The sequence below is a fragment of the Ochlerotatus camptorhynchus genome, unplaced genomic scaffold (genome assembly GCF_037179485.1).
Source record: "Ochlerotatus camptorhynchus isolate MF236.1 unplaced genomic scaffold, CSIRO-AGI_Acam_v1.1 ptg000253l, whole genome shotgun sequence".
Classification (NCBI taxonomy): Eukaryota; Metazoa; Arthropoda; class Insecta; order Diptera; family Culicidae; genus Ochlerotatus; species Ochlerotatus camptorhynchus.
This window is the reverse complement of record NW_027040743.1, coordinates 926,765-943,456: the sequence shown is the minus strand read 5'-3', so window position 1 is coordinate 943,456 and position 16,692 is coordinate 926,765. Positions and strand designations below refer to the sequence as shown.

General features: G+C 41.2%; 2 protein-coding genes across 3 annotated transcripts in view; both read right to left on the bottom strand.

Moving 5' to 3' along the window:
• Nucleotides 1–16,692, bottom strand: part of Tie (Tie-like receptor tyrosine kinase) — a 242,164-nt gene that overhangs the window by 210,416 nt on the left and 15,056 nt on the right. For both annotated transcript variants that reach the window (XM_065226511.1, XM_065226509.1), the window contains exon 2: nt 3,640–4,792. The gene's annotated coding sequence lies outside the window, so the exon portion shown is untranslated. The remainder of the gene's footprint in view (nt 1–3,639; nt 4,793–16,692) is intronic.
• LOC135704977 (uncharacterized) lies at nt 9,997–16,413 on the bottom strand. The gene has a single exon (XM_065226518.1). The coding sequence runs from the start codon at nt 16,411–16,413 to the stop codon at nt 9,997–9,999; it is 6,417 nt and encodes a 2,138-aa protein (XP_065082590.1).

Genomic DNA, 16,692 nt, shown 5'->3' with positions numbered 1-16,692 from the left:
TTTATTCGTTGTTTTCTGCAACGAAATGGATTTGTACATTGTATGAAGCTAGTTTCGTTAGTACTGCCACATTCGCTATCGCTACACCCAACCGGCGGGCCACAAGTGTTGGTTTTGAAGACCGAAAAATGTGGAGTGTGTTAGTGAGGATGCGTAAAAATAACTTCATTATTGTAAGGGATAAACATGACAAAAATATAAAAATAGCCTTCAGACCGGACTCGAATCATGAACCTTGCGAAAGCCACATCTGTGACTTATCCATCACCCTATCTGTGCTACGATATAAGGAAAGGCTAAAGGCAAATAACAAGTACTCATGGAGCGGTAATTCCTTTTCGTTTGCTTTTTCTGCTGCTTGCATGTATTTAGTTTTCCTCTGACATAAAACCACCGTGACCAGTATTTTGATTTATAATGGTAGCTTGCATGTATTGGTCAAACCGACAATATTAAAAAAAAGTATCCCATCTCCAACACACAATCAGAACTTAAGGAGTCAATAAGCGCAGTTGTTGGTTTGATTGTACGAAGATGAATTTGTGTATTATACGAATAAGGCGTAATATTGATATTGCGCCAGATGACAGGGAAAACGAATGTTTCGTACCATTTATGAAAGATGTGTTGTATGTACGATATTCATTTTTACGAAACGGTTTTCAGAGAAATAACGAAAATACATTTTCAGTGTACTGTTTTCATAAGAAATACATCCGGAGGATGTAAGTCATTTCCACTCAAGTGTACACACCAACTCAGATCGATGGCATCGATTTCAACCAAACTGTGCCCAAATGCTTATTTTAGCATTCTGTGAACTCACCTTTATGGATTTTGCTCCATTTTGCTTGATTCTTTCTGGGCTACAACCCTGAGTTTTAAAGATTCTCTCATCTAGAGATAACTCATAACTATTTTCAAATCATTTCCATTTGGAATACATCCATTAAGTAGGTTTTCCAATATAAGGAGGTAATTCCAGGTCAAAATCTTAGAAAGCATAACAGCCCGAGTGAACTAATCAGATTATATATTAAAAACCCTTCGAAATGATGGAACACGAAGAACTTATTTGGTTACGAAATAATTTCTTTTCGAAAAATATATATTTCAATCTAAGCAAAAACCAGGGTTGTAGCCTATCGAGAACCAAGCACTTCAGGGTAAGATTAAAAGCGTTTTCGCATAATGTCAAAGTGATATATAAAATATTAAAAGCATCCAAGGAGCTTATTCAGGCAATAATTAACTTATTCAGCTCTTAATCAGCACAAACTGTTGTTTTGGGATACCCGAAAAATTAAAAAAAAAATAACTTCTGTGCAGGGCTCTACATTTTCGAAGCTCTAAAATGAACTCGAGTTTTGTTTCTCTCATACAAACGAGTTCAACGCTTCATTTCTATAACGCCTAGCTAGACTATCAGTAAGTAACGTCGATATTCTAGTTAAACGAAACCTCATTATGGCTTTCAATCCCCTTTCACGAACACTCTATCACCGCTCTTTCAATTTGTTTAAAATGCAAATGAAAGATAAATTAAACATATTACGTGTAATCTTCAAGTGTTTTCACGTGAGAAATGCTTTAAATATGTATTTTCATTTTCCTTCATATACGTCATGAAACCTCTGTTGATGTGTTTCATGAAAGAGAAAACTATCAAAGTCGAGCGCTCTTTCGCTCAACCGTTTCATCGAAGCTTGAAAGGAAGACCAATGGAGCGACGGGAGAAAGAGAGACAAGCGATTGAACATTTGTTTGTGCACGCCGACTGAGGTTCTAGAATGCTGCGAAGCTGTTCGACTTTAATAGAAAAAGAAAGCCAGCAGTCTCTTCGTCGCATCGATTTGGTCGATTGAAGCTGATATTGTGACGCCCTGCTTCTGTATACAGTAAATCTCAGCTGCGATGAACCATATGCTATATTTTTTTAGCGTAGAATTCTCTGCATCCCTCTTTATTAAATGTTCAACCAACCTTCCTTCCTATCGCCACGGCAAGAGAAAATCTCGATTATCAGAGATTGTATCACTTCTGTGTAAGAGAATGATTAATCTTAAATTTCTGTCTATGCTGTATAAGACGGACGTCAACATCACTTGTACAATAAGCTAGGAATCAACCCACTTACGAGTTTGTGCAAATTGAGGTAACAACAATATTCAGAGGGTAAAGTAAAACAAATAAAATTACTGTGCACTCTCTATACCTATCAAATTTTTACGAGTAAATATACTCATGAACTGTACCAAATTTTCATCGACTTTGCTAATATTCGAGCCAATGTTTGAGAATTGTCGAGGAAAATTTTACTCGCTCACTGAGCAAGACCACTTTTCGCAATTTGGAGTCTGATTCGACTTAATTTTGAGTTACTCTCATTGGCCGTGTATAAAAGTAATGCACTTTTATTTGTTGACCATGCAAGTGGCGGATATTCAATGGAGTATATCATTCGAGCAGTTTAAAATGACGTTTCCAGACACTCGAACTTTGTGATGCAACAATAGTAAAATATTTTTGCTTGTAGAACTTTGAGAAAATAGAGACTTGTTTATGCTCTCAATAAAATATTAGCAATTTTATGCTTGTATAGAAGGTCATTCCAAAAACAGCTCGATTATATGAATAATCCCCGTTTCTAGTAACGATTTTTTGTGGATAAAAGTAAATGCCAAAATGATTATATCTACCATTCAGAATCATAAGGGCCAAACTGTGTGCTTTGCTTTTGCTAGCCAATGCAACTTTGGTTTGATTTTGTAAAATATCTGAAAATTGGTTCACTTAACATCGATCGACTTTATGATTATGAACGCTAAATATCATTAGAAAACCCTTAACATGCAACTGAAAAAGAACAGAAAGCTGAGAGCACACACTACGATTGATTCATGTAACATTTGGTACACAATTTTTAATTTTGTATTTTTTAACTCATAGTTATTTGAAGTATGATTGATTTATCATTCAATATATAATAGCCAAAAATGTCAAGTTAATGTAAAATAAATTGGAATTGAACTTGGCTCAAAGTTAATGTAAAATTAATGCAACTGTATAAAATTTAAAATACATTTATTCAAAAGTTAATGAAGAGCTCTGAGTGTGTTGGTTTATTTCCTTTAAATTCTGTTGAAAATTGCTTATCTTTTGACAGATACGCGTATTTCGTCTACAACTTGCAGATTTCCTCAGTACCAAGTACTCAACACCACTGTTGTCAAAAGATAGTGCTGCATTAGATTTAGACCGGGAAGTATATCGATATGGTATACATGTAAATCTACAAAGCATTTGTGGAATTTTTCTGAAAGTGGCAAAATTATCCAAATGGCTTTATTAAAGCAATAGCTTCACGTAACTTCTAATGCATCCAAAAATATCTCAGTGTGATTGAACCCTCCAACCACTCAAGCCATTTTTATTTTTTTCTTCTATCTAAAACACCATTAATTAAATCCACTTTCAAGTCATTATCAAATTCCCATTAAGGCACCCTTAATCAATCCAATCAATTCTAGTTGTTTCACACCTACACGAATCATATTTTCAAAGTTGCTTTTGGCAACATAACTATCAATTCATTAGCGAAAAAAAAATTATGAAAAACAAACAAGTAGCAGTAATTACATTGCCATTCCTCCTCCGCAGGTCCTCCGTCTCTGGTCGCTCCAAAACTGGTCACTTATTGTGTGCAAAAAAACGCAAACAGCACCACGATTCACACGAAATCCAAATCGATGCTCTGCAACCGGGCTTTTACATTCCACAGTCGTTGCATTCCCACGCAGACTTCAGGTACGCACTGATGTACATTTGTACGTAAAACGATCGCATGGGCATGGGTTCATCGCTTGTTCGGGCACCCAAATCACTGCACCGTTTGCCTACAATCGTAAATCACCACTTTTTTTTTTATATCGCACTGTCGACTTTTATTTTATTAACCCTTCTAATTCGATTTGATTCGAACCAGCAATACAAGGGCAACTCACGCAACTCCCTGCTTCACAAAACACCTTGTTACTTGTATGAACGAACAATCAAACAAACTATTACTAATAGGCTATAGCAAACGGTGTGCAGATCGGATTTTAATTAAATTCCATTTTTTCGCTTCGATACGTCGGAACAATTTTTCCTTTTCGATTTCACTCGCTCGGCAAAAGCAATTTTTTTTTATTGAACAACAATTCGAGATGCCCTCTTGTTATCGTGTGTTGGGGGGTTTTTTGTCGATCGATCGATCGATCATTCGTGCACTCACTTATTTTTTTCTCGCTCGCTCGGTTTCAACTACACACGGACTCTTTGACAAAGTTTCACTGCTCTTCACACTGAATGGGTGGCTTCAAGGATTCCAAACACGTGTTATCACAACCAATCTGGTACTCTTCTTTTTGTTGTTGTTTGCAACTTTTCCACAACATGCATTGCTATTTCGCTTGGTCAAGATCCTCACATAGGAGATAGATGGATATGGCAAACAATCACATCTTCGTTGTTGCAAAAAAAAAAAACATAAAACTCGCGCAGTTGGAAAAACAGTTGTAAAATCCCCCAACAACAACCGGAGGGTGAAAGAAACCAACCATTCATTAATTTATTTTCACCAGTATGTGTATTTTTTCTGCTGTTTTTTTTTTTGCGCAACAGAGAAGCAGTTGATGAGTGGTGTATGGTTGTTGGCAGTAATCAAATTTCACCCGGGCACTGCGTCGTCTACAGCTTGGATACACTTTTAGTTTGGTGCACCAGAGCTTGCGTTGTCTTGTTGATAGGTCTGAAAGAAAAACGAACAAGAAATAGTAAAATAAGACATTGTTAGGTGAAAATTGTGAAAATAAAAAAAACACAACTGAGCACAAGAAGCGATGCAAAACACCAAACCAGGCGGTGGAGACTGTTTTTATGAGACTTATTAAGCGAACATGAAGCACTGATTGCGACGGGGAGTGTTATTTTTTTTTTGGATGTTGTTTTTTTTTCCTTCCTCGATTTTATTTACACAAGCAAATGCGACTTCGAGTGACTGTCGGATTGATATTGGTTTCACTTTCGAGCTATTAAGGTGGTATTTCATTTTGGTAGCGCCAGGTTTTTGGGAAAATTTTCGGTGAAAAGTTAAGAAACTTTCAAATCTGCACTGCAGGTTGTATGAATATATCTTTTTCCAGTCAAAATCAGGCTTATTCAGTAGTTAAAAAGCATATCGACTAGATGCTTACGTCAGATGACGACTTGAGTGCGAAACAATCGATAGAATTGTTTCCGCACATCGAAGGCGAGGGAGATAACCCTCACCATCCCTCCCAAACGGGGGAGTTTGATAAAGGAGATGATCAACCCAATGCGTACCTTCCTCAAAATTGTCCTTTGCTCGCTTTTTACACTCTATGTACAATTTTCACACTGCCGTACTCTAACGGAACTATCAACTCTATAAAAGGACCACTTTAAGTTTGATATTTAGCGTTAAGCATCTCCAGCTAAAAAAAATATCTTGCGTTGTGATCTTTGGTGGACTTCGTTGTCATGCGATGAGCGGCGTCACTCGTCGATCAGGCGTATTGTGAGTGCCACGAAGTGAGGTTACGATTCCCGCTGCAGCCGGTGGAGCTTTTCGCAACCCGAAAATTTCCCTACTGGTCTACTGGTCCGTAGTCTAGTGTTAAATGTTCAGTTTGTGCAACCTGTGATTGAAATAGTGATTTTGGAACTTTGAAAAATAATATAATTTGTGGGATAACAGAAGAAGAAAGCTTCTCGAATGATTATGATAGATAAAAAAAAATCCCAACCAGCGTCTTCCTATTTAACTTAATTTTAGGATCTATGAAAGTGATTTTAAAAATTAACTGCCAACTGATTATTTTGAAAAAAAAAACAAAATCGGGATCCGAAAGTCTGGAATCTCACAACCTCTTTAAAATTCAAAACTTAATTAAGACGAGTAAATGGCGGATTGAGACATATCTTTACCTATATTCTTAGGGGGTATGTGAATTTATTGAGCACTCATGGTTTGTATGAGAATGCATCATCATTTTGTGCATCGATTGGCCAATTTTGAGCGCTCAAGAACTTTGTTTACTCCACCTGACGATAACAGGTTAAAATATAAACGAAGCCGGCATTTCTCCTCTATGATTTGGATTTGTATTGTCCTTGGAATGTGTTCTAGGCCAAGACTTCAAAACTTGGTTATAAATCTTCAAGAAAATTAAAATTCCCAGTGTATTTACTATTTTCTCAATATTGTACCCAGGCATGGAAAATCATTTACTTTCATTTTCCTCTAACTTTCTTTTGTCAACAGCATTCCGCAAAACGGTGTATAGAGCTTTTGTAGGTTTAGTTATTAGCTACAACTTTTGTAAAGAAAACAAATCCGTATTTCTTATGCATGTCGAAGCAGAGCGAACAGAAGCCACCACTGTTTTTCAGTGAATGTATTTTACATTCACTGAAAATCAGTAACAAGTTCTGCCCACTCTAGTTCGTGATGCATAAGAGATACAGATTTGAGTTATGAGCAAAACTAGTTAGTTAATAGTTAATAACAAAACGTACAAAAGCTCTATACATCATTTTGCGGAATGCTGTTGAAGAAAAAAGTTAGAGGCAAATGAATGTAAATTAATGCACAAAATGAATGCAAATGATTTTCCATGCCTGATTGTACCTTTGTTTTTCAGAATCAATTATATATATATGATCTAATTCCATGGCAAAATAGCGAACAAAATTTATTTTTTGCTAAAATTCGGCCATTTTGTATCATGTAAAATTTTCAAAATGACATCTTAAAACCTCTTTGAAGTTCAAAACTTATAATCAAGAAAAAAAATAAGACTAGTAAATGGGGGATTCTTCGTCTATTCTGTTAGGGGGTAGGTGAAGTCATTTTGAGCCTATATTGGCCTAGAAATTTATCAAAAAAAATATAGCACGGAAACGGCAATTCTGATCAAAATGACGTCTGAGACAAAATGGCAGGGAATAATATTTTAAAACAATTTTAAGTAAAAATTAAAAAAAAACCCAAATATCTCAAAATGTCATATTTAGGATTTTTTGTTGGTGTGATTTTGTATGTGTTCTATACAGAAAATGTTTTAAAATGTCTCAAAAATTGTTTTCTGAGCATGAATAACATGAAAAAATGCGTCAAAAAAAAGTTCCAAAGTTTGATCAAAAGTTCTTGTTCTACAATTTTTGTCAACTATTAAGAGTCCTTTTTTTTTTGAACATTCCAAAAATTTGCATTTTTTTGTAATTCACACATTGGACAAGGACATTTTGAGATATATAGGTCTCAAATTAAAATTTAATTTACTGTCTTTACAATTTTGTCTCAGATTATAGTATCGATCAGAAGTTATTTTTTTTTTTAATTTCAAAAACAACTATAAGCGGAAATTTTACATGATCTAAAAAAGCCGAATTTTAGCAAAATTTTGAATAATTGCCCATAACAAGCAATTATGCTTAGTTTAATACATATTGGAGAAGGTCGTATTTTTCGATTCATCATTTGGTGTGGAACTGTTCTATGATAGTGAAATATTTTCCATGTCACATAATCTTAAATAGGTATTCATTAAAGTTTCAAAACTCTCAGTACTCAAAAGTCCCAGATTTTCTTTAATCTTTGTTTTTAATTTAATGGTAGTCAGCGAAGGCATAATCATTAGAGAAAATTTATGTTTCCAATCTCATACACTCTCAATATCACGTGTGATATTGGAGCAAAATATCGTGCTTGATACTGATTTTACAAGCTCCTTTGATATAGACTATTCAAAACGTGCAAAATTGAAGCTGAGAGTTGAATCAACGCCACAATGATTCCAAAGAACCTCATTTTCTTAAGCTGGGTTTAGACAGGGCAAGTCAATTGATCAAGTCAGTTGAATTCAACTGACTGCCATTCAACTGACTTGATCAACTCACTTGAATTGAAAAAAATGTTGAACCAGGCTCAACATTTCAAGCCAATTGAATTCAACTGAGTTGATCATTTGACTTGCCTAGTCTAAACCCAGCTTTAGAAAGAGACGGTTGCTATCTCGTTTTCCTCTTTACCGATGGCAGACAAGATGCGACTGATGGCAGACACAATGCCGACTGCTGGAAGTTTCAGTTCCGGTCGGGTGTAAAGCTGGGTTTAGACTATTCAAGTCAAATGATCAACTCAGTTGAATTCAATTGGCTTGAAAAGTTGAGTCTGTTTCAACTTTTTTCAATTCAAGTGAGTTGATCAAGTCAGTTGAATGGCATGGTTTAAACGTTCAATTCGCGTTCAAGTCAGTTGAATTCAACTGACTTGATCAATTGACTTGCCCCGTCTAAACCCAGCTTAAAACAAAAATCATGGAATCGCAGATGGTGAGTTTGATTCTTAATATTACGAGCTGCGATATCACAGCTTTCAATATCAACCGCAGTAGTTTGCTTGTTGATTTTTGTCTACGAAAATCAAGCGTGATCCTGTTCGTTGGTGAGATTTGATTTTTTTTTATATTTTCCCAATATTGATGATAGCTCGGAATTTTGGAAACCTCTAGTCATAAAAAAATCATTTCAAATCTAAGACTCAGACATTTTCAGGATTTTGGGCTAGAAAAATAAAATCCAAATTCAGGTACACATACCTAATAGAAAAGAAAACTTATTATCTGAGATTAGGAAAAACTTAAAAAATTTCGCAACATCGAACAAATTTCTAAAATTTTAACTTATTCAAAAAACTATTTTTTTATAGTCGAAGAATACTTCATTTCAAAATCTATTCCATTCGAAATGTTTGTGTTGTTTCTTTAAAAGAGACACCATTTTAAAACATGATCGTTGAAGCAAATCCGCACCTCCGACCTTGAAAGTTAGTTAAACTCTCATCTTAAAAATTCTCTGAATCCCAAAATCTGCCCTTAATTTATGAAGTTATGACCACATCATGGGTAATTTTCAAAGTTCGCAAGGGTGAAACTGTTATATGCCCTAGAATTGGTTATAAACAGGATTAGACACAAAATTTACTTTCAAAAAAATTGAAATCTCAGAGTATTGCCTTAGGCTTAGACCTTCGTTTTTCAAACCCGATATTAAAAGTCTGTTGGAAAATTGCCAACTTTTCGGGAAATTCCGCAATAATAATCCCGGGAATAAAACGACCGGTACTGGGGTTGATTTACTGTCCGGAAGATTATTATTATCCTAAAAAGAATATGCTTCATTTTAACAGTTATCTAGCAGTTAAACCAAGAACTAAATTATTTGCTTCTGTGTGTTATGCTGTTTTTTTGTTTTAAACATATTTTCATGCATAAACTTACGTTTAGTCCCGTACTATGTGTTTCGTTTGCCTGATGGTATGTCTATACCTCTTCTTTGCCGTACTAATTCACCGTACTATAATAAATTTAGTTGTAAATAGTTGTATAAGTTCAGCGGTACAATATAGTTTTAAGAATATTAGTTTTAGGTTGGAAATATACAATTCATTTATCATATGCTCTCCTGTCCAAAAACATATTAGATTAAGTAAATTTCACTTGATTTTATCATTAAGCCAATTACCTGATAATTTTAGAAATAAGCACTAAGGAATTTAGATATTTAGGATAATGTTTCAGTAGTAAATTTAGTAATTACTTTCTGCAATCTGTGTTCTTTCACTTGCCTTCTAATTTTTTGTCTAGATTATTTGTTTACTCATTCTCCTATCAATCCTGTTATCAGTCCAATTCCTCTCCCACTCTCCCATGTTTGTGCTGAATCATCTCTTCTGCCAAATCATTCCTCTATTCTACTCACCAATACCTGAGTACCAAACCTGTCATCGCTGCGAATATCTGTCACGCCTATTGCGCATCGCGACGTCATGCGCAATAGTCGAAACTGAGCTGCTGTCTGATCACAGTAGCGGCGCGCTGGCGTTGACACGCCAACACTCCCCCCAGGTACGTTGACCACCTGGTCAGCTTACTCCGCTTCGCGTCGCACGTCTAGAACAGCTAGTTTGGCAACCGGACGCTCGTAGATCCCGGTCGATGTCCTCACCGTTGCTGATCTGGGTTGGCCGTCTCGTCCAGGTTGAGTGCAGATTATTTTGCCTTTCGGCCAGCAGTTCCGTGGCATCTTCGGGTCCGCTATCACCACAACGTCGTTGACCTCAATCGGCTTCGTTTGTACGAACCACTTGGTACGCCGGGTTATCTCGGGCAAGTAGTCGCTTACCGAACGCTTCCAAAACCGGTTAGTTTGGGCTTGGGACAATCGCCAACTTTGTCGTGTAACTGCTCCGCTGTCATCAATGGTGCTGAGCGGCTTGACTCCATTGGAAGAGCCCAGAAGGAAGTGGTTGGGCGTCAAGGCTGGAGCTGAATCGTCATCGACAGGAACGTGCGTCAGTGGGCGGGAATTCACCGTGTTCTCGATTTCAGTCAGCAGGTTCCGTAAGACCTCGTCCGACAGCTTCCGTGCTGGTAGGATCGCCATTAGGTTCTTTTTGACGGAACCGATCAAGCGCTCCCAGCTACCGCCCATGTGTGGAGAAGAGGGAGGCAGGAACTCCCAGGTTGTTCCAGCATCCACGAACTCCCTCATCAGTTCATTTTGGTTGACTGATTCTTCAGCTTCCGTCATCTCCCGCTTTGCACCAATGAAATTGGTACCTCGATCGCTGTAGATCACCCGTGGTTTTCCTCGGCGGGAAATGAAGTTTCGCATCGCCATGATGCAAGAATCGGTGTTGAGGGAGTGAACGACCTCGATGTGAATTGCGCGAATTGTGAGGCAGGTAGCGAGCATTCCCCAGCGTTTCTCGACTCGTCGGCCTATGACGACCTCGTACGGACCGAAGTAATCAACGCCAACGTGGGTGAATGGGCGTTCGAAAGCTGCAAGTCGTGCAGCAGGCAGGTCAGCCATGATTGGTGGGCGCGGGATCACTCGGTCATTCTTACAGCGTTGGCAGTCACTTCGCACTTTTGTGTAGGTCATGCGTAGCTTCGGTATGCTGTATTTTTGTCGTATCTCATTTATCACGGTCTCGTGATTCTGATGGTGGTATTTTTGGTGGTAGTGTGCAACGATTAACTTGGTGGTGTGGTGGTCACGGGGGAGTATTTTGGGGTGTTTAGCATCTTCGGTTGCGTAGAAACAAGCGGCGATGCGGCCGCGCATCCTCAGGATTCCATTCTGATCCAGCCATGGCGTCTTCTGGTGTAGCGGACTTGATTTGGGGATCGGGGTTGATAGTTGATCCGAGCACTGTAGCGACTTCTGAAGCACTGCTATTTCTTCCGGATAGGCTTCCTGTTGTGCTACGCGAATGAGATAGGATTCGGCAGTGAGTATTTCGTGGTTGGTGAGAGGTCCGCTTACGATCGGTTGCTGGAGGCGCTTCAGTTTGCAGTTGGCAGGAAAACGATGAGCTAGAGCAACCACTTTCACAATCCGATTCCAGTCTGAGAAATCGCTTGAACAGACTATCGGTTCCGGGGCGATGAAGTGAGTTAATACGCTACGGCGAAGTTCGAGAACGGCTTCATTCGAGCTAGTATATGAGTCTGGCCAACCAGTTTCCGGGTGCTGCAGGAACTCGGGCCCGGTGAACCATCTCGTCTCTGAAGCCAAACTAGGAAGTCCTTTCCATTTCGTCCCATCATCTGCTACGTTTAAATCTGTAGGAACGTATCTCCATTCGTTCATCTCCGTGGTGTCCAGGATTTCGCTAACTCGGAACGCGACAAACTGGGAGTATCTTCGGTGGTCAGATTTGATCCAGCAAAGTACGTCCTGGGAATCCGACCAGTAGTGGCGACGAGAGATTCGGAATGACAGTGCATCTGATACGGATTGTGCTAGCCTGGCCCCAACCAATGCTGCTTGAAGTTCTAGTCTAGGTGTTGAGAGAAACTTCAACGGAGCGACTCTGGTCTTAGCTGCTACTAATCTGCATTCTACGACATCATCTTGAGCGAAGCGCAGGTAACAGGCCGCAGCAATTCCGTTATCTCCAGCGTCAACAAACGTATGTAGCTGGATGTCTTTACAATTGGGAGAGGTTCGTGCACGGTAGCATCGAGGAATGCTGACTCGTTCAACCTGCGGGAGCACTTGCAGCCATGTTTGCCACTTGTCGAACAGCGCATCGTCGATTGCATCATCCCAGTCTATACCGGAACGCCAGACGTCTTGAAGTAGCACCTTAAGGTACATGAGGAAATGTGCGATCAGTCCGAGCGGATCAAACATAGACATAAGAACGCGTAACATTTCTCTCTTGGTTGGATGTCGTTGACCTTTCAATAGCGCTTCTCCATAGCGAGTCCATCCGACCTTGTAGGTAAAGGTATCTGAATCAGTACACCACCACATTCCGAGCACTTTCTCGGTGGCTAGCTCCAGCGACAGATCGAGGTTCTTCTCATCTGTATGTTCTTCTTGCAGATCCCGCACAACGCGTTTCGAGTTGCTTATCCAGTTGCGCATCTCGAATCCAGCTTTCGAGTGCACCTTTTTCACCTGTTGCGCAAGTTGAAATGCCTCATCTTCCGTCTCAACGCTTACCAGCATATCGTCGACGTAATGCCGCTTCTGGATGACTTCAACTGCTGCTGGGTATGCTGCTTTGAATCGTTCCGCGTTTATATTCTTGACGAACTGAGCGCTGCTAGGGGAACAACAGGCTCCGAAGGTCATCACCTGCAAGATGTAGACCACGATGTTACCTTCCTCGTCATACCAGAAGAATCGCTGGCAATGCTGGTCTTCCGAGCGCATGAGGACTTGTAAAAACATCTCACGCACATCTCCAGTGAGCGCAATTTTGCCTTCCCGGAACTGGATGAGGATAGCGAGCAGTGCGCAAAGCTGATCAGGACCTTTTAATAGAGCCGAATTTAACGATACTCCATACGCAGAGGCAGCAGCGTCCCATACAATTCGGATTTTTCCCGGTTTATTGATGTTGACAACCGGAAAAGTCGGCAAATACCAGACCCGATGGAATGGTTGCTTCAGCTCCTCATTGGTGAGTCTTCTAGCGTATCCTTTCATGACGAAATCGGCGATTTTCAAATTGAGCGCTTCAGCGAGCTTTGGATCTTTGTCCATCCGTTTCTTGAGACACTGGAGCCGGCGCAGAGCCATAGGGCGACTATCCGGCAGTCGAATATTGTCATATCGCCATAGCAAGCCGGTTTCGTAGCGGTCACCCTTGATAACGGTGCGAGATTCAAGCAGGGTTTGGGCTCGTTCATCTTCTGCGGACATGAGTGCTATCTTCGGTTGCGCAATTCCCAAGCTATCGATTGTGAAGTATTCTTTGATCGCCTTGTGTAGATCCTCATCCATTTGTGATTCGCATGGGCACATATGGAACACTGAGTGCACTAGGTTTGGAACATCGTCTTGGTTTCCTCCTCCACAAATCGTCCAACCTAGTCGGGTCTTCACAGCGATCGGCTGCTCACGTGTTCCCTCTCGGCTCTTTAGGACCAGGCTTAGGTGTTGATCCTTCATACCGATCAGAATTCTCGGGCGAACATTTTCATACGAGGTGATCGGCAAATCCTTGAGATGAGGATACAGTTTGCCGAGTTCCTCTACATTGAGCGTTTGTGATGGAAGCAGAAGCTCATCTACTGTGCGCACGCCGTTCAAGGTATACCTCTTGGTGGGGCAATGTGTTGCTGCCACGTCCAGACTTACGGCCTTTGAGTTGATTTCTCGTCGTTGCGCTCCACCCGTCCAGTGCAAACACAGTGGTTTTTTCTCCCCATCAAGCTGCAACTCCTTGGCTAAATCTTTATCTAGAAGTGTGAGCGCTGATCCGTCATCCAGAAAGGCGAACGTCTTGATCGAACCGTATTTTCCTTGAAGTACTACCGGCAGGTAGCGGAATAGAACCTGACTGGATGTAACCTGATGAGTATGGCATCCGTGTCCCGACGTACTTGTTCCTGGTTGAGCAGGATCACTGCGCTGTGTTGTAGGTTTGTTCGTGGTATTGGGTGCTGTATCCTTGAACGGTGACGTGTTCTTCTGATCGTTGTGTAGCAACTCGTGGTGTTTTAGCTCGCACCCGTTCTTCCCACACAGCTTGGCTTGACATCCTCCATTGTGTCGACGCAAACATCTCCGACAGAGGCCGAGGTCTCGCACTGTAGCCCAGCGTGAGTCACGAGAGAACTCTATGAAGTTCTTGCATTTGGCGATCCACTTGCAGGTTCCCTTGCATACTGGGCAGCTATCGTGAACTACTTTCAATCTGGATGACGATGTGGTGCGGGGATCCGATACAGGTTCTTCTGAGTGTGCGTTGACAAAGGAATTCCCTTTCTTATTTCCACGAACATCGCTTCGAACTGGTTTGGGGTCGAAGCTGGTGTTTGGAACAATCACTGCGCTGGCGGCTTCCGCTAGAGAATAGAGCCAGGTGCTGAACCACGGAAGATTGACCGTTGGAAGCGTTTGCCTATATTGAGCCCAATTCAACTTGATAGAAGGCGGCAGCTTGTTGACGAGTTGATGAAGAAATGTTACGTTGTAAAGATGCTCCTCCAGACCACACGCGTCTACTGTCGCACAGAAGTTTTCTACGTTGACTGCAAAGTCCACGAGCGTTTCCAATTTATCCTCCTTCAGCGCTGGGAGCGAGTTGATCTTGGTAATCATCGAGTTGACAATAACTTCAGGCTGCCCGAACAGCATCTTTAGCGTCGACATAACTCCGTTAACATTGGCAGGATGCATCAGCCGACATCTCACCGCTTCGTACGCTCGACCTTTCAAGCTTCGCTGCAACCTAGCTATATTTTCCTCGTCGGTAAACCCACACATCGCTGTCGTGCTGTCGAAGGTAGAGCGGAAAAGCGGCCATTCCTCAGGATTTCCAGAGAACACCGGCAGATCCTTCGATATAGCTTGTCGAGCTGCTAATTGCTTTCGAGTAAGCATACATGGATCCAATGCATCCTCGTCACGATCGTGAAGACGGCTCGATCGCCTTGGAGGAAAACTTTGATAGTTCTGTGGTGTATCCTGTACCAGAATTGGGGCTGGCACCCGTGAATCCGGATTAGGAACAAATCTTGAATACGAAGGAATCGGATCTGGTTGTGAATATCGTGGAACGGGTTCTGGCCGTAGATTTATTGGCGTCGGGGCTGGAACTGATCGTGATGGTTCTGGATGTCGACGATAACGAGTAGGTTCTGAATGCAAACGCTCTGGGTTCGGCGCCAAACCTGAAGACCTATGATCCGATATTCTTTGTGAAATAGCAGGAATCGGAACTGACGGTGGGCAATTCTGAACCGGAGCAGGCCTTGACGATCCCTCTGGTGAGATCCAACGTGGAGATCTAAGATTCGAAGCCGGCCTTGGACGATCTGGAACCAGAAATGATTTTGCTGGATTCTGAACCGGCCGTTGGTTTTTCGGAGTTGGGTCTGGATGCTTTACGGAAAGCGATTTCAAAGACTCCGTCCATGGGAATGGTTCCGGAGGACCAGGCTCTGAACTTCCAGAAAGCGTACCGTGACTGCTGCTTTGGTTGCTTCCGAGTTGGGAAACCGTAGGATATCTCAATTGCTTCCTGCTTGAATGGCTATCAGGATCAAACTGACTCTCCAAATCCGGATCCTGCTCTGGATCTAAAAGCTCTTCCTGTTGATTGCTGGAAGATGCCACCCAGTCCTTCATCCGATTTAAAGCTACGCTGCTGACTGAGCTAGTTTCACTTATAGCCTCCTCCATCAGCTGATATTTTTGCTCCAAATAGGCCCTCTCCTTTCTCGCTTCTTCCGCTGCAATCGCTCGTTGAAGTTCTGCTTCACGCAGCTCAATTATCCTCAAGTCCTCGAGCTTCTGGAGCTTTAGCTTCGCAAGGGCTTGCGAGGAGCGACTCGATGCTATAGAGGTTGTTTTCGACGGTTTGATCGATGGGTTTATCTTCTTACTCCTCGTATCCCACTGTAGAGTTGTGATGGACGGAACTGGATCGACAGCGACTTCTGCTTGACTCGAGTTGGTAGCATCGACGGGATCGGACGACTGCTTTTTATGACCACCACCTTCATGAGGACGAACTGCTTCAGAAGTTGAACTTGTTGCCTGGACACCTTTCGCTGTTTCGCATTTGGTACATCTCCAGGTATAATTCTCAACCTCCTGCGTGACTCCGACACATCCGAAGTGATGCCATTTCAGGCAATCGTCGCATCTCACCATCTCGTCCGTATCTTCTCCTCGGCACACCTGACATGTATGACCGGGATGGGACTCCTCCGGATCCTCCATGACCACCGTTTGCACACCACCATTTGCACTACTTTTTACCACATCACTTGACTTGCCCGACCGTTTTGATCGCAAAGACCGATTCGACATAACCGCGGTTTATTCGTAAATAAACGATAATAATAATATGTTGGAAAATTGCCAACTTTTCGGGAAATTCCGCAATAATAATCCCGGGAATAAAACGACCGGTACTGGGGTTGATTTACTGTCCGGAAGATTATTATTATCCTAAAAAGAATATGCTTCATTTTAACAGTTATCTAGCAGTTAAACCAAGAACTAAATTATTTGCTTCTGTGTGTTATGCTGTTTTTTTGTTTTAAACATATTTTCATGCATAAACTTACGTTTAGTCCCGTACTATGT